Source organism: Myotis nattereri (genome assembly GCF_964212035.1).
Source record: "Myotis nattereri genome assembly, chromosome: 8".
NCBI classification, from domain to species: domain Eukaryota; kingdom Metazoa; phylum Chordata; class Mammalia; order Chiroptera; family Vespertilionidae; genus Myotis; species Myotis nattereri.
In genome coordinates, this window is record NC_138083.1 from 58,637,284 (window position 1) to 58,660,862 (window position 23,579).

The 23,579-nt window shown below is 41.9% G+C and overlaps 1 protein-coding gene across 15 annotated transcripts in view; it reads right to left on the bottom strand.

The window, feature by feature from the left end:
• DLGAP1 (DLG associated protein 1) overlaps positions 1-23,579 on the bottom strand; it is a gene marked incomplete at its 5' end in the record, with an annotated part of 616,937 nt that overhangs the window by 17,886 nt on the left and 575,472 nt on the right. For 12 of the 15 annotated variants that reach the window (XM_081097407.1, XM_081097406.1, XM_081097411.1 and 9 more), the window contains 3 exons: positions 7,248-7,669; positions 20,804-20,895; positions 22,931-23,304. In XM_081097407.1, coding sequence (XP_080953533.1) covers positions 7,248-7,669; positions 20,804-20,895; positions 22,931-23,304 — 888 coding nt within the window. The remainder of the gene's footprint in view (positions 1-7,247; positions 7,670-20,803; positions 20,896-22,930; positions 23,305-23,579) is intronic. The other 3 variants (XM_081097403.1, XM_081097402.1, XM_081097405.1) reach the window with 1 other exon arrangement.

Below are 23,579 nucleotides of genomic sequence, written 5' to 3' on the forward strand. Positions count from 1 at the left end.
CCCCATTTCAGGTTTCATTACCAATCCCACACTGGCTGCCAAGGCTCACAAGCCTTCTGGGGGACTCGGGGCCAAGTTTCACTAACTTGGATGCTATTACCAGGCAAAATTAAAGTGGAATTAATCTGCCTCCTGCACACGCTCTAGGTTTATCAGTTCGTTTCAGATAGAGCCTGAAAATTCCCCATATAAGCCGTCCACAGTTCAGGAGGCAAAGATAGATTTCCAAGTACAATCAGCCAGTATTCCATGCGAGGGCCACTGAAACCCGAGCCTATGTTTTTCACCCGCAGTGGTAGACAGCATTCCTAGTTAGAAGCATTCAGTTCCATCTGGCCGTTTCTTTCCCGGTCAGATAAGACCAGACGTATCTATGGAACATACAAGCCACTGTCAAATAGCACTGAGCCATCTCCCCCAGACAGCTGTTTCTCACAAGGGCTTCATTGTCTGAGAAAAGCTTGTATCATTTTACGTCAAGTGCTGCAGGGACAAGCATTCTGTCAGCTGCCACAGTTCGGAGGAAAACACTCCCTGCAGATTCTCAGTATTTTGTTATTGAGCCAAAAACCCACTATCGACTCTTAGGGATGAGGGTTTAAACAAGAACGAAAGTCCTTGCTCTGCTTTTGTTTTATCAGGAAAAAGAATAGCTCCACACACCCGGAGAATTTAGAGTTATACTTTTCAAAAGCTAGCTTGCGCTTACTGGGCAACTGCACGTGCTTGCTTCCCTCTGCCCTGCGATACCCAGCCTCAGGTAACCCGGCAGAGTGTTTCCAGCCCGGAGGGAGTGCCCAAAACAAAAGCCCTAGGAGGCAGCTGTTAGAGGGAGGATAATGGCATCATAAAATAATTGATAATTGGATAATTATCTAAAATTGGATGGCTCCTTTCTTTGATTGCAAACACCCAAGCTCAAATCTGTACTTGGAATTCCCATTGAGCAAAGAGGTTTTATTCCTAACTCATCCTCCCTTCCTTCTATTCTGCCACAGACATACGATGCAGTTGACTCTTAAACAACGTACAGATTAGGGGCACCAACTCCCTATAGTTGAAAATCAGCATGTAACTTTTTTTTTTTTTTAGAAAGAGTATGTGATATTATTTGGTCATTTTACTTTACTTATTGTTAAATATATTTTTATTGATTTCAGAGAGGAAGGGGGAGGGAGAGAGAGATAGAAACATCAATGATGAGAGAGAATCACTGATTGGCTGCCTCCTGCACGCCCCACACTGGGGATGGAGCCTACAACCAGGGCATGTGCCCTTGACCGGAATCGAACCTGGGACCCTTCAGCCCGTAGGCTGATGATCTATCCGCTAAGCCAAACCGGCCAGGCAGCATATAACTTTTGATTCCCCCAAAACTTTAGTTGTCCCTTGGTATCTGTGGGCCATTGGTGCCAGGACCTCAGCACCAAAATTCGTGAACGCTCAAGTCCCCTAATATAAAATGGCCTAGACTAGATCAATGCACACAGTCATATCCACAGACTGTAAGGCACAGACTGCAAACAGTCAGGTATTTATTGGGGAAAAAATCCTCCCACTGGCCGGTGGGACTCGGTTGAGCATTGTCTCATGCACCAAAAGGATGCAGGTTCAGTTTGCTGCCGGGGCACATGCCTGGGTATCGGGTTCGGTCCCCTGTTAGGGTGCATGCTGATTGATGTTTCTCACCGCCCCCGCTCTTCCTTTCTCTCTAAAATCAATAAAAACATTTTTTTTTTAAAGAAAAAAAATCCTCATATAAGCGGACCCACACAGTTCAAAGCTGTGTTGTTCAAGGCTCAATTGTATTTTTAATTCAGGAAGACATTTTAAAAAATACCTTACATTCTCATAAGCATAATGAGTAACTATGAACAGGATGATAGCATACTTGTTCTACCTACCTTTGGCTGTTGCAAACATTTAAAAAGATATATTTTTATTGATTTCAGAGAGGAAAGAAGAGGGAGAGAGAGATAGAAACATCAATGATGAGAGAGAATCATTGATTGGCTGCCTCCTGCACACTCCACACTGGGAATGGAGCCGCAACCCAGGCATATGCCCTTGACCAGAATTGAACCCGGGATCCTTTAGTCCACAAGCTGATGCTCTATCCACTGAGTCAAACTGGCTAGGCTAGTTTTAAAGAAGGGGGATTTTTTTTTATTGTGATAAAATATACATAAGATCTACCATTTTAACAATTTTTTAAGTGTACAATTCAGAGAAACATTAAGTACATTCATCGAACATTGTAAAAGATTATAAAATTGGGATAATGATGGTGTCCCACAAAATAAATAAGCAAATACAGTATGGTAGACTCTTCCTTTCTCTCCCTGTCCTTCTTATCTTCCATGAAGATTTTGAAGACTAGCTCTCATGGGAGGGACTTGTGAAGGAGCCACCTTCTCATGTACCCTGGAGAGAGCCCCTTCTTGTATAGGACCCAAAGGACACAAACGGCGGCTTGACCAAGAGGTAGACACAGCTGTGGTTGGCCCATGCACCCAAGCTATTTTTCTGCTGTACACAGATTATTTTTTTAAGCTGGTTACTTAGAAATTGGCTATGCCTGTCAAACGGGATTGACCCCTCTTCTTTCCCACTCCTTTAAAAAAAAAAAGTTAAATTAGAGAATTAGTAAAACAAAGGCCCTGTACAACTCCAGGCCCAGTTATCAGAACAGAATTGTGGTTGCCAAGACACCAGGAAGAGATATGTAGAGAGAGCTTTAGAGGACGGCACCCAGCAACAAAGTATTATTATCTTGTCAACTGTTATTCATGTTGTATCTGTTCCATCAGACACGTCTGTGTTCTGTGACCTTGGACAAGACACTGCCAGAGAGCTGTTTTGAGGGCAAATGAAACAACACCTGTCAAAGTCTCCAGCCCTCTGCCGGGGTATTGTAAGGACAAGATGAATAGTCTTTCGTGTGCTTATATTCTCCCTTCTCACGGTGAGGTTTGCTTGGGCTTTCTGGTCATGTCCTCCCTTGGATCTGCCTCACTTAAAATTGTCATCTCCCTAACCAATGGACACAGACAACAGGGTGGTGAGGGCATGAGTGGGGGGGATGGGAGGGTCATGTGGGGATAAGGATACATATGTAATAACTTAATCAATTAAGAAATTAAAAAAAAATTTGTCGTCTCTGACCTGAGCATATGAGTTTACCTCCACACTATTTAGAAAGCGGGAATGCTAGTAGATAGGAGCTCCTGTTTTGTACCCCCCAGAGCACAAAAGAAAGAAAAGCCTTCAAATGCTGGCAGAACAGAATCGCGTCCCAAGAGCTGGAAGGGACACACAGGGCTCATCTAGACCATCCAGCCGACCAACACAACAGTCCAATCTCCCGTTTCTGTGGTAAATGCCTCTCTCTCTGCCAAATCCTTACTCTGGTGAGAAGGGCTCATCACCGCGCACAAGGTTACACCCCTTCCATCTCTTGACAAAAATAACTGCTAGTTACGCACTATTTTTTTTAGCTACGTAGGAAGAAATGTTTTGTTAGATAAAACACTTTTGTAAAACAAAATTTTCAAACTACTTCAAGGACTCAAATACACATTCATGGATCCTCTGCTATGTGCTAGCAAATAGGAAGATGATGAGACAGTAATCCTTTCTGTCCTCAGAGAGCTCACTTTCAGTGGAGGAGAGAGATACACAGATTATCATAAAATTATGTTGGAAACACCTGATAGAGACACGCACAGGCTATGACAGAAGCACCAGTGAAATACACCCAACCCAGCCTGAGGGGAGACATTCCACAAAGACTTCCAGGTGAGGCCCACACTGAGACTCAAGGAAGAGCCGTCTATTGTAAACTAGTTGGGCTTACACAAATAGATGTCACTAATTTGGATTAGTTTTGTACATGTTAAAACCCACATGTAAAGTGCATTGATCTCTAAACTTTGTGTTAACAGTTTGATCTAACATTATAAAGTTATATTTTAAAAAAGTAATAATTTGACCCTTTCATTATAGTCCATTGACTTTCAAACTGTATTCCAGAATTTTGGGGAGAGGGGGCTGGTATGTTTTTAGGCACCTTGGCCTGGGGGTGGTAGAAGCTAAGCAGGCAGTCCTCCGGGCCCTCACCAGGGGTGCTTCATTGTTCCTCCTGCTATATTTGTGGGTGTTGTGTGCATTTTTTTCTAATCAGAAAAGGAGGTTCTGATATTAAAATATGTTTCAAACTACAAAGAGAGGCCAAGTCCCCAGTGAAGAAGGGTTCATCACATACTTCTCATCTAAGGCCAATTTACTCAGTTGGGTACTTTAAAGCAAAGCACCAAAAGTATTCCCACCCCTAGTCATCTTTGCTCATTCTGCAACCATGACCCTGATACCCTTCCCCTATCCCAGGCAGCAACCTCATAAAATGAAGAGGTAGACTTGAAAAAATTAATCATTATCCTGAAGAAAACACCCTCAAGAAGTACAGTTTATTAATGGTGGGATGGTGGCACCTTCATGTACAAAGACAGCAAATTATCATTCTTTAGAACAAATTGTGTTATAATGAATACTATCATAATAAAAATCACGTCATATGGAATAGGTTTATAATTCCTAATTCTAAATCAATGTTTTGCCCTGGCTGGTGTGGCTCAGTTGGTTGAGCATCATCCCATGCATCAAAAGGTTGCTGGTTCCATTCCGGGTCAGGGCATATGCACAGGATTTGGGCTTGATCCTCACTTGGGAGTGTAGGGGAGGGAGGCAGCCTGATCAATGCTTCACTCTCACATCTATGTTCCTCTCTCTCTCCTTTCCCTTCCTCTTTCTCTAAAAATCAACACAGAATCTTTTTTTTTAAAATTAATGTTTTAAATAACATCTGATATAAAGTTATAGAACAGCTAATGTTTAGGTAGTTCCTTTGTGTTTATTATTTTGGGACTTTACCAGTCATGTACATTTCAAAATACAAAAATGTTTTTCTTTTGTCCCAAATGCAAGATGAGAACCTGGTTTTCTGACATGATTGTCAGAAATATGTTGTTTTAGATACATCAACATATAGTTTCCATGGCTCTTTTAGTCTAAAGGAAGATTTCCCAAAATAGTTATACAACGTCTATACAACACATCATTTTGAAGCTGGGTTGAGAGAAGTAGATCTAGTCTCAGGTTAAAAGGAAACATCAGATGAACAGCTACCCTGGGTCCTACCGAAAGCCAACCAGGAAGGTAGAATGAGTCCCACACGAATGGATTGAAATCTGAAAGACAGCTTGTTGTGTGGAGCAGCACTCAAAGGCCATAGCTCCTGAAACACTGATTTTTCCTAGAAAATCTAGTGCACTTTGGGTATGCCACATGGGGGAAAGAGACCACGAAGCAGCTGCTAAGGCTTTCTTACTGAAACCTCTCCCCATCCATTGCTCCTCCGGGCGCCTCATCGACCTGCTATGAGGGCAAAAAGCTAATTCTGCTTGTGGATCAACACTCAGGTGAGCCCCCAGCGGCACTGACTCTTTGGGGCAAGTGTCGAGGAGATTAATTTTTCCACTGCTAAGTTGTTTGTACTCATAATACGAAAGAATCTAATGAATGTTACAGAAACCCATTTATGGATTTTTTTCACCTGCTCATAGGATAACAAATAAGCTAGTCATCTGGCTGGCAGGGTCTAGGCAGGAGGCAGGAGCAGAGAGAAAAGATGTGAGCAAGAAAGTGGACACGGAAAGGAAATCCCACAAACTACTCTTATTTCCCAGGCTTAGTTTTCATTGAAAAATACGTCCTTAATGGAAAACTTACTGCTCCTTGACACAGTGAGTTTGGCTTACAGTGGGGCCTTGACTTACGAGTTTAATTTGTTCCGAGACCGAGCTCGTTAAGGAGCTCATTAAGGAGCTCGTTAACTCAAATTACTCTATCAACTCAATGCAAAAAATCAGGAGAGGCAGCTGGTATCTCAAAAAAACTCGTAAGTTAAGGCCCCACTGTATTTAGTAAGTCTTTTTAACTTGACTTATAGTAGGCTCTCAGTCTAATTATTAAGAAATTACTATTATTTTTGTTGGGGATGATAATGCATGATGGTTATGTGAGAGAAAAAAAAGTCCGTGTCAGTGTGAGATACATAGTGAAGTGACATGATGCCTTAGATTCTTTTTTTTTTTTTAAGAGAATCTGGCAAAAATAACAGTAAGTGGGGGGAAATAAGAAGATAAGACTGGCCAAGTGTTACACTTCATGATGGGCATATGGGGGTTCCTTACATTAAACTTTCTATTTCTGTGCATGTTTTAAAATTTTCATAATAGGAAGTTAAACACTGATTTTTAAAATAGGTCGAAAAGCCACACTGGGACAATGCTCTTCCAGCTGTTCCCACACAAAAAGAAGGCAAGCCTACCACTAAATGTCTTTGATTCATCAGTTGGAAGATCCACCATTCATATAATAATAGTTTTTCAGAGGAAAATAAATGCACAACATTAAAATGATTGTAAACTATATCAAATTTCAGAATTGTTGAAAAGTGCCTCGAAATCACCGTCACTTGCCATTTTTCCTTTGTCAGTTTTCAATAGGAATTGTTGCTAAGAGGCCAAGTTTGAAAAGAAAGGTGTACGAGGTCTCCATTATTTATTTAGTCATCATATTTTATTTTATCACTTGATTTAAGCCATTAAATGGGAGTTCGTGTTAACTTAGCGGCTGAAGGTTTCCCTCCCTAAAACGTAAGCGAGCAAGTGCAGGCGAAGCAGGCTTAAGAATGCAGTAAGTCTGAGCCTCTCACCGGCCTGTACATTGCTACCCTTGTTTTAATATCGCCTGCTAGTGAAAGTAATAAAACTGTAAGATTATAAATGCCCAAAGCACACGTCTCTGTGGACCTTGAAAGGAGTCAGAGTCACTGCTAGTTTCCCGAGAATCAGCTACCCCTTCAGTAACACCTCGGGGGAGAGGAACCACGCTGGGCAGAGAAGCTTCGTGCTCTTCAGAGAGAAAAGGATCTATTCTAGGTGCTACAAGTTACGGATCTAGAGCGAGTGAAGGTGTAACCAGAGGGTCTCTTTTCATCGTGCCGCCCAGGGGCGGCTGGACTCTCCGTGGGATCGCCCGGCGCTCCCACACGCCCCCTTGCGGTAGGGTTAGCCTGCGGGGCTGGACACGTGCATCTGGCCGGGAGGAAACCACCGAGTCTGAAGACGCCAGGTGCGCCCAGACCTGCGCGCGCGCGGACAGATGTGCACAGCGGTGTTACTTACTGTCTTCCGGCAGGTTGTTCTCCCGCTCTTCTCTCTCCATCTGCTGGCACCAGCCTTCCATGCGGTCTCGCTCCGCCTGCAGAAGCTTCAGAAACCAGTGGCCATCCCGGTGGCACACTGACCTTTGAACGGCCTCCATGGGGTCTTCGGTGATCGAGTCAATCCAGGGGTCCGGGGGAGGCAGGATCGAAGGGTCAAAATCCGCGTCGAAATCGTCGTCGGCCGCACAGGCGTGGTAGTGGTTTCCTGAGCCCTGAATGCTGACGGTGGAGGTGCTGGCGTCCCGGGAGAACTGCCTGGCCGCGGGGCCCGGGCACGAATTGTCCTCTATAGACTCCAGAGAGTTTTCCAGGTTGTCGTGGAAGTCCAGGTCAGCCTGCACTGCCGTCGTCACACTGTTGGATCGGGTGAACCTGCGGAAGCTTGGAGGAATGGGGAAAGGAGATTTAGTTCAAGGATATTTCTTGAAGCAACACCACTTTCTACATTTCTTCATGGTGTGACAATCGGGGTCTCATCTCCTCGGTCTGCAGAGGCACGCCCTGATACAAGCATATCAGTAGCCGTAGCTCTAACATAAAGAATGCGAATTTCTCTCCCGGCCAGCGTGGCTCAGTGGTTGGGCCCCGAGCAATGAACCAGGAGGTCGCAGTTTGATCCCCAGTGGGGCACATGCCCAGGTTGCGGCCTCAGGCCCTGGTGCAGGAGGCAGCCTATCAATGATTCTCTCTCATCATTGATGTTTCTCTCGCTCCCCCTTCCTCTCTGAAATCAATAAAAAAATATTTAAACAAAGAATACAAATTTTTCATGTTCATTCAGTATTAAAGCACAGCGAGAGAAATTTTAGAAGTGGAGCAATCAAAGCCAGTATAATGTCCAATAGCCAGTCTCCTCCCCATATCTGGACAGCCTGAATCCTGAAATTCAGATTGGTGAGGGATAAGGGAGCAATTCAATTATGTCTTATTATGCATAACTTGCATAGAAGTGGGAGGGAGGGGAACTAGCCCAAACTGGGCCAAGGCTATCATGAATCTGGCAAAAATCACGTTTTCCCAGCGGCAGCTCTTACCAAGTAAGACTTCCTGAAAGCAAACTAAAGAATTGGTAGGTTCCCCTTAAAAGTAAGACTCCTTTCCCTGCTAAGGATTCACCTGTCTCTTGATTGCATAGGTCATTGTTATTATTTGGAACAAAGCTTTTGGGGCAAAAATCAGCTCACAGTTCTAGAGTTTTCCTGTACCGTCCTCCCCCGTGCCTTTAACTTCCCTTCTCACAGTCCTTCTACCAAGGTGATAGAAGAGATTCAATCTGAGCACTTTATATGGACAACCAAAGGACTCTGTACATCCCTGGTTGATTCCTGCAGTGAAGGTGAAGACGTGGAAGATGGGAGGGTTGGGGAAGAACCGAGGAGCAGTGAATTCTTTCTCAGACAAGGGGAAAGGAAGCTGTGGGTGTGAAGCAATTTAAATGCACACACACACAAGCTTAACGGCTCCTGGCACAGGCAGGAAACAATGGTGGAGAATATAAGTCCACTGAAGGTAGCATCGTGTGTCTGTTACCCCATCTGTATTTCTTTGTTGTTTTTTTTCTTAAGGTAATTTCTTGATCTAATATTTTATATATTTTAATTGTGAAAAAATACATATCACAAAATTTACCATTTTAATAAGTTTTGAGTGTACAGCTCAGTGGCATAAGTACATTATTCACATGGCTGTGCATCCCTCACCATTACCCATCTCCAGAACTTTTCATCCTTGATAATTGAAACTCTTTACCCCTTAAATAACTACCACTCATTCTACCTACCCCTTCCCCAGGCTCTGGCAACCACCATTCCTTCTGTGCCTTTGAGTTTGACTACTTTAGGTCTTCTATATAGGTGGAATCATAAAGTAATCGTCCTTTTGTGACTGCCATATTTCATTTAGCGTAATGCCTTCAAGGTTCATCCATGTTGTAGCATGTGCCATAATTTCCTTCCTTTTAAAGGGTGAATAATAACCCCCCCCTTATTCATGGGGATATGCTCCAAAACCCCCAGTGGATCCTGGAAACCATGGTTAGTACTGAACCTTGTATATACTGTTTCCCTACACATTCATACCTGAGATAAAGTTTAATTTATAGACACAGTAAGAGAGTAAAAACAATCCTATGTAATAAAAGGCTAATATGCAAATAAACCGAACGGTGGAACAACTGAACAACCAGTTGCTATAATGTGCGCTGACCACGGGGGGGGGGGGGTATGCGGAACATGGCAGGCATTGGATATGGTGGGATGGTGGAGCCGGTGAGTGGGGGCACCAGATCAAGGCAGGGTGCTGGTCGCTGTTATCAGGGCAAGCCTCTGGTGCTTACTGAAAATTCTTTGCTTCCTCGCGCTGTGGTCCTGCAGGCACTCGCATCTGCTGCCAGTGACGGCCCCACTTGCACCCGCTGCCCATGCCTGGTGCCGGCCCCGATCGCTAGGCACCATCAGCGGGTGTGAGTGGCAGCTGCCACCCCCTATCACCCCTGAGGGCTCTCCACCTTCCCCTGCTCCTGAGTGGCGATCGGGGCAGCAGCTGCTGCTGGCACCCACTGTTGATGCTGGCCCCAATTGCTCAGCGCCGTTAGCAGGTGTGAGCGGGGCCAGTGTTGTCAGCGCATGGGAGCAGCAGTGACCGGAGCAGGGCGGCCGGCAGACAGGGGACCGGGGGGCCATGGTGGGAGGGGTCGGGCAGGGGCATGGAGGATGGCCTGAGACCCGCCCCTGTGCCCACCACAGTCTCATGGCCCACAATTCCTTTCAAGGTGCACGAATTCGTACACTGGGCCCCTAGTAACTAATAATACAATAGAACAATTATAACAATACATTATAATAAAATTTATGTGGGTCTCTCTCTCAAAATTTCTCATTGTACCGAACTCACCTTTTCACTTAATGGAAGCACTATACAGTTTCTCTTTGGCATAGCTGAATGGCCAGGATCACTACTCTTGTGCTTTGGGGCCAATAAGTATAAAAAGGGCTACTTGAACACAAACACTGCGATATGGGACAGTCAATCTGATAACCTAGTCTGCTGCTGACTCACGGGCAGGGCAGGGAGTGTACACAGAGCTAATGCCCTGGACAAAGGGATGATTCACTTCCCAGGAGAAACAGAGAGGGATGGAGCAAGATTTCATCATGCTATTCAGAATGGTGCACAATTTAAAACTTATGAATTGTTTATTTCTGGAATTTTCCACATAATATTTTCAGACATGATTGAATGCCAGTAACTGAAACCTCAGAAAGCAAAAGTGCAAATAAGAGGGGACTACTGTATGTATATACCATATTTTGTTTATATATTCATCTCTTGATGGACTCTTCTGCTATGAACATGGGTGTACAAATATCTCTTCGAGAGCCTGCTTTCAACTCTTTTGGGTGTATACCCAGAAGTGCAATTGCTGAATAATATGGTAATTCTGTTTTTAATTTTTGAGCAACTGTCATGCTGTTCTCCATAGCAGGTACACCATTTTATATTCCCATAAACAGTGCACAAGGGGTCCAATTTCTCCACATCCTTGCCAACACTTATTTGTGTGTTTTTTTAATAGTAGCTATCCTAATGGGGCCGACGTGGTAAATTTTCTTGATCAGTTCATGATTATACCATTTTAAGAGTGCTTATTTGCCAGTTGATTTTCAGTTACTGTTTCATGTTCCATAGTGCACTAAACAATACAACATTTAATAAACCAGATATGCTTCTTAACTTTCCTGGAACACTCTGTGAAAGCCAATTAAGACTAATACTCTGATCCCTCAAAAATAAAGAGTGACCAGAATAAAACAGGTAATTATTTGCAACTCTATACCCCTTAGAAAAACTAGAAGTCCCAAAAAGGAGAGAGTCCAATCATCTGAATAAATCATTTTCTCCCCTAAGACTATAAATATCTAGGAAAAAAGTGGCTGCACTAATCTGTGTTAGTTATTAGCATAGTCAAAATGATCAAATATGTTGTGATTCATTTTATGAAGATGGACCAGACGAAACTGGCCCGTTTCACTGTTTGCTGTTTTCAAGAAATTACTTCCATTATACCTGGTCATGTTATCAGTTTTCAAACTCTCCAATGGGCCATTAAAAAATCGCATAGTGCGAGAGTCTGAAGGCAATGTTGTAGATCTCTTGTACCAGCAAGGAAACGTAGAAGAGCCACTTGTTTCCGAACTTCCTGTCCAGCTGCATATGTGTGAATTGGATGCAACAGTTAACAGTGTGGCTGTTCTACTAACACAAAATCCCAGCTATGAGAAAACACGAGGCTGCACTCTCCAAGATCCTGTGCTGCCAGAGGCATTACATTTCCAGACTTAAGGACGGACCAGTGCCTTATTGTTTCCAACTGGAGCAAACTTGCCAGAGACAGAATCTGCTTCACATACAAAACAGAATGACCTCCTTTCCTGGGCCCGTTTCTATCGACACAAAACCGTACCATCGGCATTCCTGACAGAGGCTCCTGGCTATGAATCTGGTAAAGTCTCCACCTCCTTAAGAAAAATCACTTGGCAGCAGATTAGTAGGAGTTTGCAGTTTAGTCACCCAGAAAGAAATAACAGTTAAGTGAAATGAAAATGGTTTGGGATTAAAAGCGGTGCCTTTGAACTCAGGCAGCCCTGTCCCGGCTGCACTGTGTCTATCAATTAAGTTCCTCAAGCAAGTGCTTTCTTCCACCCAGAGCTTTCAAAGAATGTTCTGCTCTACAGAACGTTTTCAGTCTCTCATGGGCAAAGTTCCTTCTCAGGGAAGGGTGCCATCAAGTTGTTGCTGTTTTAAAATTCTGATAAAAACAGAGAAGCAGTCACTGGATTAATTTCTGTAGTTTTGAAAAGAACAGATCAGTTGCTGGTTGCTGCTAAAAATCCAAAAGCTGACCCCAGTGTCTTGCTAGTTTTGAACCCACAATCTCCAATGCTGAAGCTTCTTGGGTCCTTCATGCCCTGAAGGCACAGTGTGTAATAATTACAGCTTCTGAAACAGACCGGCCAATATTCTGGTCTAAGGAGCAAAAAACCATGAAACTACAGACTGGCTCAACCAGTATGGGACACAATACCCTGTCTGTTCTGAATCGCAAGAGAAAAGTCACTTGTTAGTATTCACCTCTGCTGTTGCTTTGTGCTCCTTCTATGAAACCAGTTTATATTTCAATTAGAGGATTTTCTGCCCCCCTCCCGCGACTTTTCTGCACAGCAGGCTACAAATCAACACGCAGATGGCGAGTTGCAGGCCCATTCTCATCTCCTCTGTCCTATGGGGCTGTCTAAGCAAAGTAAATCATGAACAGAAACTAAGCACAGTTGTTATCTTTAGAATATACGTGCTTGGGACCTGCAAGGATTCCATTATGCGAGACCTAAGCCATGAAATTATCTTAAGGAGACGGACTCAGTCGTCCTGTTGCACAATCCTCTGGCTTCTGGTGATCTTTATCTCTCTCATTCACATAGTGGTTGCTTCTCAGGGCTACATCTAGTTTCAAAAGGAGAAACACGAGTCCTATGCTGCTCTTTCTTTATAGGGGACTTCAGACATTTGTCACCAAGCCTTTGGTCCAGGCCAAATATATGTGGGATCTCAAAATGCTACTCTTCAAAAGTGCAGCCATCTTGGTATTTTATGAAATGGTTCCCTTTAACTGATGTAAAACCCAAGATATCTCCTTACATAAAATAAAAGATAGGTTAAAAGAAAGATGTGGGGTGAGGAGATTGAGATAAAAATTACAACTTTTTAGCCCTGGCTGGTTTGGCTCAGTGGATAGAACATTAGCCTGAGGACTGAAGGGCCTGGGGTTCAATTCCAGTCAAGGGCACATGCCCAGGTTGCAGGCTTGATCCCTAGTAGGGGGTGTGCAAGAGGCAGTTGGTCAATGATTCTCTCTCATCATTGATGTTTCAATCTCTCTCTCCCTCTCCCTTCCTCTCTGAAATCAATTAAAATATATTAAAAAAAATTACAACTTTCTAAAAAGGAGGTTCATGCTTTTTTTGTTACGGTTAATCCTCACCTGAGGATATTTTTTCCATTTTTTTTTAGAGAGAGTAGAAGGGAAGGGGAAGAGAGAGAGATCGATCAATTGGTTGCCTCCCACACGTGACCCTACCAGGGCCAGGGACCAAACCTGCAACCCAGGTACATGACCTTGACCAGGAATTGAACATGTGACCCTTCATACCCAGGGTGATGCTCCAACCACTGAGCATGTGACTGGGGCAAGGTTCATGCTTTCTGTCACATCACCTTCCCAGTTGGAACAGCGCATGAAGAACCTAGGCCTAATGCAGCCCTTGTTTCCAAATTCAGTGGGGAGGAGCTCTCCAGCTCCCCATTTGTATGAGGTTAGCACTGTCTTATCGACACATTTTAAAACTACCTCAACACAAAAATCCATTGGTTATTTAAAACCCCCCATGTCGGTCACTCTTTTGCTTGAAGAGCTCCCCCTTATATATTTATGAGAGAGAGAGAGAGAGAGAGAGAGAGAGAGAGAGAGAGAGAGAGAGAGAGAATCAATTTGTTGTTCCACTTATTCATTGGTTGATTCTTGTATGTGCTCCGAGCAGGCATTGAACCTGCAACCTTGGCATATCAGGACAACACTCTAATCCACTGAGCTACTTGGCCAGGGCCATGAAAATCTCTTTAAGCAAAGGAAAATAGAATAGGTTTTCAACATAAAGACTCTCTCTACTTCAAATAATTGTATTATATTTGTCAAATAAAAGAAAGAGAGGAAATGGGAGATAACCACAGTGGGCTTGTTATCATGTGGTAGCTTCAGAGGGCACCCAGAATGCTGCCAGCCTCCTTCCAGTGCCAGCTGGGCAGGTGCTAGCACAGTGATGGGCTGTCACTGTAGAACCTTGGTGAGGAGTCTCAACAGAACATCCTTGAACTGACTGCCCCAGGAGGAACTGTTTTCTTCAGCAATCTGAGCATTAGGTCACTCCCTGGCTCCTGCCCTCAGGCAGCTAAAAGCCCAAGAGGTCTCACTTACAATTTTTTTTTTGTTATTGTGGTCTTGTTGTTGGGTCAAATGGAGGCCATAGGCTTGTGAAATAGATGCTTTTTGTAAACTAAATTATCTTGAAAAATGTGTAAGAGAAAGAGAGAGAGGTGGAAAAGACAAAGACAAAAGGAAGGAGGAAAGAGAAAAAGAAAAAAGAAGGAAGGCGAGAAAGAAAAAAAAAATGAACGTGTATGAGGCATATCAGGAATTATGCCAAGTTTCAGGCTTTTGAAATTTGAAACGCATGAATGACGCACCTTTAAAACTCAGGTGTACTGTAAGGAACTATTTGGCTAGATCATGATATTGTTAACTTGGCAAAGAAAAGAGGCTGTTTGCCAAATCCTGCCTAAGATCAATAGTGGGTATTAGGCTATGCAGCACTCCAAGTAAACTGTGAGGAGTGGGGATTGATCCAAAGCTTCTGAGTTGGCAAAGGCGGATATTTTTGACTGCCAAAGGTCTTTCCAAGTCTGTGGTTCCTGAATTGGCTGTCAGAAGGTTCTGTCTCAATTTTGGCTTTTTGTTTTAACGTCCTGCCTAGTTGAAAAGACACAAATCACTAGAAGCCCAAAGTTTACATATTTAAGTCATTTGCAATCAAAAGAGATCATTCATAGTAGTTGACGCTTGCTAAAAGAGAAAGCAATGCTACTTCTTCACATTGTTCCACTCAGTTGTGAGGCCATGAATTTGAATGTATGAAGCAAGAAAGATTTCAGAAACTCAGAATTTTATAGAAATAGAAGAGACGTTGGTGATAAAAGCATAATCATCTTATTCCCTGAGGCATGTGCGTTTAGAAATAGAGAGCAGCTTTCATAATAGATTGCCAGTACTTTCCTCCAACAACTACACCTTGACTTGTGCATCCACAGGCCTGCTGAAGTGGCAGGTGTCATTCTCAAGCATATTTTGATGCCAGCAATAGTCTCCCCACCCCCAGCATTGAGTGTCCCCTGGAGCCTACATATTATCTTGCAATAAACAAAAGGTAAACTAGTAGAGAAGGAGATGGCTCCACCAACTGGAGATAAGAAAGACCAGAGGCTTTTTTGCAAATCATCAAAATACCCATCTGCTCCTATTCCCATCCCATCAACACCAATGAAAGGATTTTGCCTTTCCCTCGCATACACATAGCTCCAAACGCACAAATCCTACTGATGACTTTCACTGTTACCTAACTTCACATATTTCACGAAGGCATGGTGGGGTGGGGGAGTGGTTGAAGGAAGAAAAGAAGCCACAAAGTGATTTACTACCCACTTATTCTAGTTAAAGTTTTCTATTCTAATTCCCTGGATGCTGAAGGCAAATCGTCCTTGATGTAGCACTGCATCTCACATGGATGATCGCTAAAGATCCCAGGTAGTTAAGAAGTCCTTTACAAAGACACAGATGGAAATATTAAATATACATACACCAGAAAAATAACATTCTGGAGTTTCCTTTCTAGAAAATTGCCATGAGACCAGTAGCTTCTATCTATATAATCTCTAACATCAGATGTCAGTTTGTTAATTTGACAATGTTAATAAATAACAAAAAGCATATAAATTCAAAACTTCTACCATCCCTTAACACTCTTAGTTGTGAAAATTAAGAATGACTGATTTATAAGTTGTTACAAAATATATCACAAATATCTAACCTTATGAAAGCTGAGTTGCAACACGGGCTGAAGGCCAAACCTATAACACTCACTTCACACTTTTGTTTCTGAACTAGAGATTAAGTCAGCAATATGGCAACATGGGGAATATGGCAATAAGCAGAAAAGCAAGACTCAGTAGATTGTGCCTACACCTCAATTAAGAGTCTCAATATAGGCATAATACTAAGCTAAAATTGAAGAAAAACGAACCCGACTGGCATGGCTCAGTGGCTGAGCATCTACCTATGAACATGGTTCAATTTCTGGTCAAGGGACATGCCCAGGTTGCAGGCTCGATCCCCAGAGTGGTGGAGGCAGCCGATCAATGATTCTCTCTCATCATCGATGTTTCTATCTCTCTTTCCTTCTCCTTTCCTCTCTGAAATCAATAAAAATATATTTAAAAAAATAAAAATAAATGATGACAAAATAATGACTTTTTCAATACCCAAAAGCTGGAAGAATTCATCACGGGTAGATATACACTATAAGAATGGTTTAAAAAGAAATTCTTCAAGCAGAAGGAAAATGATGCTAGGTGGAACTTTGGACCTACACAAAGGAATGAAGAGCACTGGAAATCATAACTTGGTGGATAAATATAAGACTTTAAGTCACTATTCAGAACTTGCTTTTATGACTATTTATTATGACCAGGACTAAAAACCAGACAAAAGTCTGGGGTTGGGGGAGGGGCTCATCCACTCTAATCCTCACTGCAGGATGATCTGGCTGGGATTGTAGCTTGCCAAATCCTTGATGTCAGAATCTTTGGGTCTTGGGTTCAAATTGTTTGTAAATTTGCACGTATCCTCCTATTTTCAGTGCAGTAATACTGCCCTCAACTGTGCTGCTGTCCTCCAGATCAGACACCCTTTTGTTTTAGCCTCTGAAGATGAAAAACCTCCAGGCCTCTGCCCCAGAGAGGAAGGACTGGCACAGGCTCTGCAGGTCCAAGGGGTTTGTAGCTCCACCTTCATTCTACTTTGACTGCCCAACATATTCCCATGCCTTCTGTGGGCTCTGAAATTTAAATCAAGGTACAGCTTGGATTTCTGCATCACTGGCTTTAGATTCAGTTTCTCTGATCAGCTAAGTCGGTTATCACTAGTCTCTCTGCCTTCCAGCTTTGAAAATGGTCTCTGTGTGTGTCTGTGTGTTTCCCTCTCCTGTCCTCTTCATCTGTGGCAATTTGTGCCAAAACAAAACAAAAAATAAACATGGTCAGAAGCAAGTAACCCAGAGAAGTTTGATGCTTTTGCTTTGTTTTTGTTTTTTTTAATAAACACAAAGTGGAATTCAAATAAAATAAAATAAAATAAAATAAAATAAAATAAAATAAAATAAAATAAAATAAAATAAAATTTTCCTGGAAAAAGTATGGGTAAAACTATACCCCTATATTAATTCATGGTTAATGGATAAGATTATGGGGGATTTTATTTTATTTCTGTAATTTATAAATTTTTATAATACATAAATATGAACTTACTCTCTTTATCGTTAGATTATCCAATCGCTTCTCGGCCTTTTGGCTAAGATCAAGTGTAGTATCGTTAGATTATCCAATTATAGAAAATATAGATAATACTTAATAATAAGATATATAATCAGTTTTTTAAAATGCTCCAAAGCCCATCAGAGAGTTATAAACTGTTATTATGCTATTGTATGTTTTCTTCGAAGTAAATTTGCTGTTTCATACCAATTTTATAATGAAAATAATATTTTTTCTCTTTTGTCCACTGTTATAGCCACTAATGGGCTAGTGCAAGAAGTTTAGTTTGAACCACTGTTGAAGCACAGCTGTTACCCAGAAGGAAGGGGAGATCCCTGGAAGACTCTTTGCTTCTCACCTTAGTAAATAGGAAGGATTGGTTTACTAGATTTGCTAATTATCAGCTTGGAAGAAAGGAAGACCTCATGCAAATTCCCGGGGAGTCGTCAAAAGACCAGACAGAATGGATACAGGATGCTAGGAGGCCGTGGGACAGAGAACCGTGGTGGAGGCGAGTAATCCCGGGGAGGAGGTGGCACGACTTGCCCGCTTTGCTCAGCACCAGTCCTGCATGTCAGCAAACATATGCCGTGTGGATCCTGTCAAACAGTGCCTCCAGCCTACCCGAGAAACGGCATTGAAGGAAGATAGCTAGTGTTTGCTGGAGATGCGGAGTTTCTTCACGGCCTTCAAATAAGCTGTCTTGTTCCCAAACCACATGCATGCATTGTCCCTGGCTTGGTGCTGCCATGGCATTCAAACTAGTGACCTTTAGCATTCCTCTGTGCAGGGCCCCACCATGAGGCAGCCCTGGAGAATGAATGTGGCATATTTGCTATCAATGGCATTCTGAAGATGTCATGGCTGCCTGCAAATATATCAGCATTTGTAATACTCATTTTGATCCCTCCCCCCCCTTTTTTTTGAAGCAGATAGGTTACTTAGTGCATTTTACTTTCTACTAATGAGTTACTGACTTTTGTTTTGATTTGGAACACTGAAGAGCACCCTGTATTTACAAGTCTACCCTTTAACAGACAAACCAGCCAGGTGGACTTTGCTATGTTAGTTTTGGTTCCTAAATTGTGGCAAATTCAAAAGGTGATAATGAATCTCTTGGCCTCTTACAAAGTGTTCCTCTTCCTCTTTCTGTACTATCTTTCTCTGGCTCTGTTTTCTTTCTTTCTCTCACTTTTTGTTAGGTTACTGTTGCATATCAGTCTGTTTATTTGGGGAAGGAAGAGATGGGTTGTATTGGCCATTCATTGTGAAAACAACAGTCTCAGCTTTATCACTAGATAATTTAAGAAAATCCCCTCTCTGTCATTAGGTAATTTCATCTGCCCAAATTAGCTTTTTAAGATCCCATCTAAATGAATTACTACCAGCAAAATTATAAAAAGAATTATAATTAGAGACAGAAGATATAAGTAATCCCTGACTGTTTGACAATGGATTTCCTTTGGAGAGGTTGAAAACATCATTAACATAAATTTAAATGCTTATTTACTTTACAGAGGTTAACTATAAAGTGACCTCTGAGGAAGGGTGCGTTTTAGAAAGTTAAGCACCAACACTGGGTTTACTAGTCCTTTGGAGAATGAATTTTAAATAAACTACTCAGTTTACCGAGGAATTGACCATCCTTACAAACTTCAACAATTCATTAAGTGTTCAACTTTTCAATAACATGATTAAAGTGGCTCATTTGAAGTTTTTGGGTTGCTACTAGGCCAAATAATGCAATATTTTACATTCTGAATGCTGGGCAAGTGTCAGGGCATTAATTTGGTAAAAGAACAGTTGGCTGCAGGGGAAATGTTTAAAGGAAAAATTTAAATTTGAGGTTATTCTCTTACTTTAAAGAAAAGATGGTATAATTGCTTTCTTAAAATTTCAATCTTTAGAGAGATTCTATCTGGGTACATAATAGAATTGGAAATACTTATACAGAGCTTCTTTTATGTCAGGTAATTTTCTAAAGTTTTACATATATGAAACATCACACCCCCAGGACAAAACTCTGAGGTTAACATTGTCCACCCTCCTGCTTTGTTAAATTAATAAAATTTATTTTTTAGAGCAATTTTAGATTCACAGCAAACTTGAGCAATTTCCCATATACCTTTGCCCTCTTCTCCCCACTACCAACATCCCCCACCAGATGGTGAACCTACAGAACGTGTAGGTACACAATGGTGAACTTACATGGACACACCATTATTATCCAAAATTCATAGTTTACATTAGCGTTCAGTCATGGTGTAGTGCATTCTATGGATTTTGACAGCTGTACAATGACATATATTCAAGTATCATAAATGATCCTACCACTGTAGTATAACAGAATAGTTTTACTGCCCTAAAAATCCTCTGTGCTCTGCCCATTTATCCCTCATTCCCCAATCTTTGAGAACCACTTTTTTACTGTCTCCATCGTTTTGTCTTTTCCAGAATGTCATATGGTTGAAATCATATAATAACATGAAGCCTTTGCAGATTGGCTTCTTTCACTTGGTAATGTGCATTTAATTTTCTTCCATGTCTTTTCGTGGCTTGATAACTGATTTCTTTTTAATGCTGAATAATACTCCATCGTCTGTATATACCACAGCTTATTTATCCATTCACCTACTGATGGACATCTTGGCTGCTTCTAAGTTTTGACAATGATGCCTAAAGCTGCGGTAAACATCTGTGGGCAAGTTTTTACATGGACATAAGTTTTCAATTTCTTTGGGTAAGTACCAAGGAGTGTGATTGCTGGATCATATGATAAGAATATTTTTAGTTTTGTAAGACTAAAACTGTCTTTGTCCCATTTTGCATTCCCACCAGCAATGAATGAGAGTTAATGTTGCTCCACTTCCCCACCCGGATAATAATGGGAAATTTTCTTTTTCCTTTCCCCCATTTATTCATTATTTATCATTCACTGAGTGCATATCAAACACCAAACACTATTAAGTGCTAAGAGAAAACAAGGAATCAGGGAAGTCCTCGTCTCTTAAAAAGTTTACAGTGCCAAATAGAAAGGTTTGTTGAAGAGGAATAGTTTCGCAACACAACAGTAATATACACAGTGCTTATCTGTATGTAAATGCAATGTGCTTACTCTACTATTCTAGCTGAACCTTCAATGGCGTGGTCTCCACTGTTAAAGCAGAGGAGGGAATCAGCTAATACTGTTTCAGGCTTACCCTGTAAATGCTACCAAAAGTTAACCGACAATATCACTGAATCGTGTTGGTTTACCCTGGGGGCAAATACTTGTGCCACTTGCCAGCCTCAGGGTGGAAGGACACGCGCACGTGCACTCACCACTTCTCCTCTTCTACTTGCACTCCTACGGACTGGAACTTACTGGGCGCTTTGTTTTCCGCTGTTTTGTCAGGTTCTTCAGCGTCATCCACCTAAAGAAATAATCAAATACGTAGAGGTGCTCCGTTTTATTTATCTCACTTGAAAAACAAATGTCACATCTCACTAGAAACCCCTGTACTCCACTAGAATGTTTTGTGATTTGTAACCATTTTCTTCAGTGTTTTTGCATTTAATGAGAGCCATTACTACATTATTATAGCATGCACTTTGACTCTGCTGATCTTCATAAAATGCAATTTTAGTCACTTAAAATTTACCTAATAAATGTTTGTGATTCCTCCATAGATTTGTATGTACTCACCTGTGAGCACTATGTTAGAAGGGAACACTACATGGGACTATGTTCTTAGAAGTTTTGAATTTGCAGATAACAAAATACAAAAGAAAGGAGAAAATTAATGGACTGTAGTCAGAATTATTGATTTTGGGAGATTTAGGTCTTTACCTCATTAAGATAAACCGTAGAATATCTTCACTCCCCCCTTAAAAGTTTCCATTTTAAAATGTATAGTTCCAGGGGTATTAAGTACATTCACATTGTTGTGCTGACATCACCACCATCCATCTCTCTAATTTTTGCATCATCTTATACTGAAACTCTATACCCCCATAGGTTCCTCGATTAGGAAACTTAATTCTCAAAATAATCCTATGAGGGATAGAGGAGGAAACAGGCTCAGGAAGATGAAGTAATTTGCCTAGGATGACACACAGGACCGACCTCTGCTCTTCCCTATTCCAAATCCTTCGGTGTTGGGAGGGTAATTAGCTTCTAGGAAGATGTGGAGGGCTTGGTGGTGGAGGCTGGCTTTGGGCCCATGCCTTCTGCTGTGCCATTTAATTCCAAGCACCAGGGCTAGGAGTTCTTTTAGGAAACTTGACAACTTGTGTTATGGTAACCTGCAGGTTATAAAAAGCATTTGACTCATCACTATTAGAGAAAGTTTAATTACCCTTTAAAAGTGGACTCTGCAGAATGGGCTGTGAAAATACATCATTGTTGTGAAAAATGTACCCCGCACCTGGCTTTTAGCTGTGCCCTATGTTGGTTCAGTGTGGATAGATTTATTGGACACCACGTCAGGAAGTTATTATTCAAAAGGGCACCTGCACTACAAAACCGGGGGAAAAGAATGACTCTTCTCCATTGATAAAAGGGTAAGCCAAGCTGAACAGATGGGAAAAACAAGAATTAGTTTGATGTTATCTTTGAGGAGCAGAAAATAGTGAGCTGAACTGACAGCCCTGATGAGTTTTCTACCATTTTTATGAGAGGCTTGATTAAATGGCCAATGATTATGCTGGAACTGCTGTGCATTCTTTCCTCTTGATGCTGTGATGCGAGTAACTGCTTTCCACACCACCAGGCTCTTTGGTCTTGCTCTCCCTCCCTCCTATATCTATGAGGAGGGACTCACATTTTTGTTCTCATCTGGTTACTCAAGGGTGTTGAACATACTGTAACACAACCCGATAACCCAGGTTATTCTTGAATGTCCACTCCTTTGTTGAGAATCAAAATGTGCATTAGGAATTGAGGGCCCTTTGTGTTTGACTGTGTTCATGTTTGTTTAGTTACCCTACAGTTTGAGTCACACATTCAATTTAAAGAACAAAAACAAGAGCTGCTAATATCTATAGATGTAATGCCTTCATAATTTTGTTTCATCACGTTTAACAATTTAGGGAGTCCAGAGCCAATAATTTGAAAATATGGTCCTAGACCAGTGATGGCGAACCTATGACAGAGGTGACATGCGAACTCATTTTTTTGGTTGATTTTTCTTTGTTAAATGGCATTTAAATATATAAAATAAATATCAAAAATGTAAATCTTTGTTTTACTATGGTTGCAAATATCAAAAAATGTCTATATGTGACACGGCACCAGAGTTAAGTTAGGGTTTTTCAAAATGCTGACACGCCGAGCTCAAAAGGTTCACCATCACTGTCCTAGACACAGCTATGTCATCCAAAATGGCAAGACCACAAATCTGGGAAAATATAAGTTACATTTCTTAGTTTTGGGTTCCTAATTCGAAGGTCGGAAAGGGAGGCTGTTACCTGTATCCCAATTGACAGGCATCGATTTTTCTTAAAGTGATCCTTCTTCCTGTCCTCTGTAGTGATGGTGGCTATGGTGGTCGTGGTGGTGATGGTGGCAGGGTTGTTGCCCATGTGTTGACTTGCAGGGCCATGGATCTGGGCATTGGCGGCTTCGATGGCGGCTGTCAGAGCCTTCATACTGTCCAGGCTCTCCGTGGAGTTGCTCAGTCCAGACTGGCTGATAATATCTCCTCGCTGGCCCTGTCCGTCCATGTAGGCATCCTGGGCAGACTCTGTGCTACTCTGGGCTGTGATAGAAATGAAAGGTTTCGTGGTAGTTCTGGGTGGGACTGGAGGTGGTGTCTTCTTATATGTTGTAATGCAAGATGACACTGGAAGACAGTGAAAACAAAGACACTGTGATTTCTGCATGGGTTTTAATTTCTGATATTGTAACTGACATCCATTGGAAATTAGGGCACATGAAACACACTAAGACACTTAACAAGAACACAAGTCCATTGACAGACTAAGTGAGATTCCTGGTTGGGCCCTTAGGGCCTTTCATGAGGTGACACCCCTACAAAACTGAGGGGACAAAAGACCGAAAAACACCAACCTCTGAGATGGAAGTTTCTGAAATGGAAATTAATATGAGTCAACATAA